A 2463-nucleotide genomic window follows, 5' to 3' on the forward strand; every position below is an offset into this window, starting at 1 on the left:
AACCTATCATACCAAAGTGGCAAGACAATTCAACTACGGAACCAAAAAGAAAACGTTGGCTATGTGATTCGTATTGTGCTATAGGCTAAAAATCATAGATTAAAAACAAGGGTTAATAGAAAGCAAATTACTACAAATTCTTTTTATTATTAAGCGAGATTTTTCTTATTTTCTTTTTTTGTGGTTGGTCGTATATTCTCATGGTCTATAAATACCACCCTAGCAAACTCTAATCTGCACAGAGCAATACTGCAATAGAGAAAGAGGCAGATAGAAAAAAGAGCTGAGTTTTGAGTTCAAAAGATGACTAACTTCCCAGTGATCAACTTGGAGAAGCTCAATGGTGAGGAGAGAAACGACACCATGGAGAAAATAAAGGATGCTTGTGAAAACTGGGGATTCTTTGAGGTATCTCAAGAACCTTTTCTTACCTCATTCATTTCTACATTGCCCACCAAATACATGTCGTCCTTGTGATTTTTCTTGGTACTTAATAATGTCTCTTCTTACTGTTTGATTGCTTTCAAAATTCTAATAGCTGGTGAATCATGGCATACCCCATGACTTATTGGACACTGTGGAGAGGTTGACCAAAGAGCACTACAGGAAATGCATGGAAGAGAGGTTCAAGGAATTTATGGCAAGCAAAGGTCTAGATGCTGTCCAAACTGAGGTCAAGGACATGGATTGGGAGAGCACCTTCCACTTGCGTCACCTCCCTGAATCAAACATCTCAGAGATCCCTGATCTCATTGATGAGTACAGGTTACAATAAAACAAAACATTTATAACATTACACAATATTGCATGTGATGTGGATGACATGCTGTATTTTTCAAATACAAGTTAATTAGCACAAAGTCCCAAATAACTGACACAGAATTTGCCCCTTGATTTTGACTTGACAAAATGGATAAGAGCAGAAGTCCTTAAGATTGAACATTGCTATATATATATATATATATATATATTATTACTTCTGCTTCATTATTTCTTTTAGAGTATCTACAAGTACTTCACCAAATAATGAGTTCAAAACCAAAAAATAAAATACAAGATACGACTGTGCATTTCAGAATTGAAACTGCAGCTGTGTGTATCTCTTTTACAAGATTCTAACATGAGGTAATGGTGCAGGAAGGTGATGAAGGATTTTGCTTTGAGGTTAGAGAAACTAGCAGAGCAGCTGTTGGACTTGTTGTGTGAGAATCTTGGCCTAGAGAAAGGGTACCTCAAGAAGGCTTTCTATGGATCAAGAGGACCAACTTTTGGCACCAAGGTTGCCAACTACCCTCCATGCCCCAACCCAGACCTAGTGAAGGGTCTTCGTCCACACACCGATGCCGGTGGGATTGTCCTTCTCTTCCAGGATGACAAGGTCAGTGGCCTACAGCTTCTCAAAGATGGCCAGTGGGTTGATGTGCCCCCAATGCGCCACTCCATTGTTGTTAACATTGGTGATCAGCTTGAGGTAAATTTATTTCCTATTATTTTTAATATATGAATTTAATTAGACTATAATATAAAAGTTCTTTATTATCATTCAATCATAAATTATCATATATTCAAAAACTATTAACTCTTGTAATAATCGCTTTAAAAACGATAGCTAAGATTATTTTTAATTGGTCGATTTTAATATATATTGCTCGGTAGACATTTCTACAAACAATTTAGATGCAACAAAATTACTCATATCAAACACTACTGGGTGGGAAAACAGGTTATCACCAATGGTAAGTACAGGAGTGTGGAGCACCGTGTGATAGCACAAACTGATGGGACCAGAATGTCCATAGCCTCATTCTATAACCCTGGCAGTGATGCTGTCATCTACCCTGCTCCAGAATTGTTGGAGAAAGAGGCAGAGGAGAAAAGCCAGCTCTACCCTAAATTTGTGTTTGAAGACTACATGAAGCTCTATGCTAAGTTGAAGTTCCAGGCCAAGGAGCCAAGATTTGAAGCCTTTAAAGCATCAAATTTTGGTCCAATTGCAACTGTTTAAATATTTTTACTATACACCATGTTTGCTTTGGGAGGAGTGTAACAAGTACCTGATGCGCATGTGTTTAGTAAAAGAATATAATAGCATTACTACTATTATATTTGTTATGTGTCTATTTGATTTCACATCCATTCTATTAAGAAATTAATTTTGAGTTTAGAATGAATAGTGAGCTAGAAATAGTTTTAAGTCATTAATTTTATTACTTTAAAATAAAAAGCATCTAAACATCACTCACTTAAATTTAAAATCAATTTTGCCCAACATTCACGCATAGTTGAAGTGATTTATGGTCAACAAAAATTTAACTAGCAAAACCTATGATTAGCCTTTTGGCTCTATATGCATTATTTTCTTTTCCTCTTTCTTGCTTTTGGCTTCATATGAGTTTCAAATTGGCTAGTTGGGTTTTGGACCACCAATGATGTAGAACACACGAGAATGAGAATATTAATGAT

General features: G+C 36.1%; 1 protein-coding gene across 1 annotated transcript; it reads left to right on the plus strand.

Moving 5' to 3' along the window:
• Window positions 1-224: 224 nt before the first annotated feature.
• Window positions 225-2171, plus strand: LOC114385106 (1-aminocyclopropane-1-carboxylate oxidase-like). Its single transcript, XM_028345081.1, has 4 exons — window positions 225-408; window positions 539-765; window positions 1138-1471; window positions 1724-2171. Exons 1-4 carry the CDS (start codon window positions 304-306, stop codon window positions 2003-2005), a joined length of 948 nt encoding a protein of 315 aa, XP_028200882.1. The 5' UTR covers window positions 225-303; the 3' UTR covers window positions 2006-2171.
• Window positions 2172-2463: the final 292 nt, after the last annotated feature.

Source organism: Glycine soja, chromosome 14 (genome assembly GCF_004193775.1).
Source record: "Glycine soja cultivar W05 chromosome 14, ASM419377v2, whole genome shotgun sequence".
NCBI classification, from domain to species: Eukaryota; Viridiplantae; Streptophyta; class Magnoliopsida; order Fabales; family Fabaceae; genus Glycine; species Glycine soja.

Coding starts and splice junctions, on each gene's coding strand:
- LOC114385106 (XM_028345081.1), top strand. CDS start 304: ATGACTAACTTCCCAGTGATCAACTTGGAGAAGCTCAATGGTGAGGAG. Junction 409..538: donor AAAACTGGGGATTCTTTGAG/GTATCTCAAGAA, acceptor AAATTCTAATAG/CTGGTGAATCATGGCATACC. Junction 766..1,137: donor GATCTCATTGATGAGTACAG/GTTACAATAAAA, acceptor GTAATGGTGCAG/GAAGGTGATGAAGGATTTTG.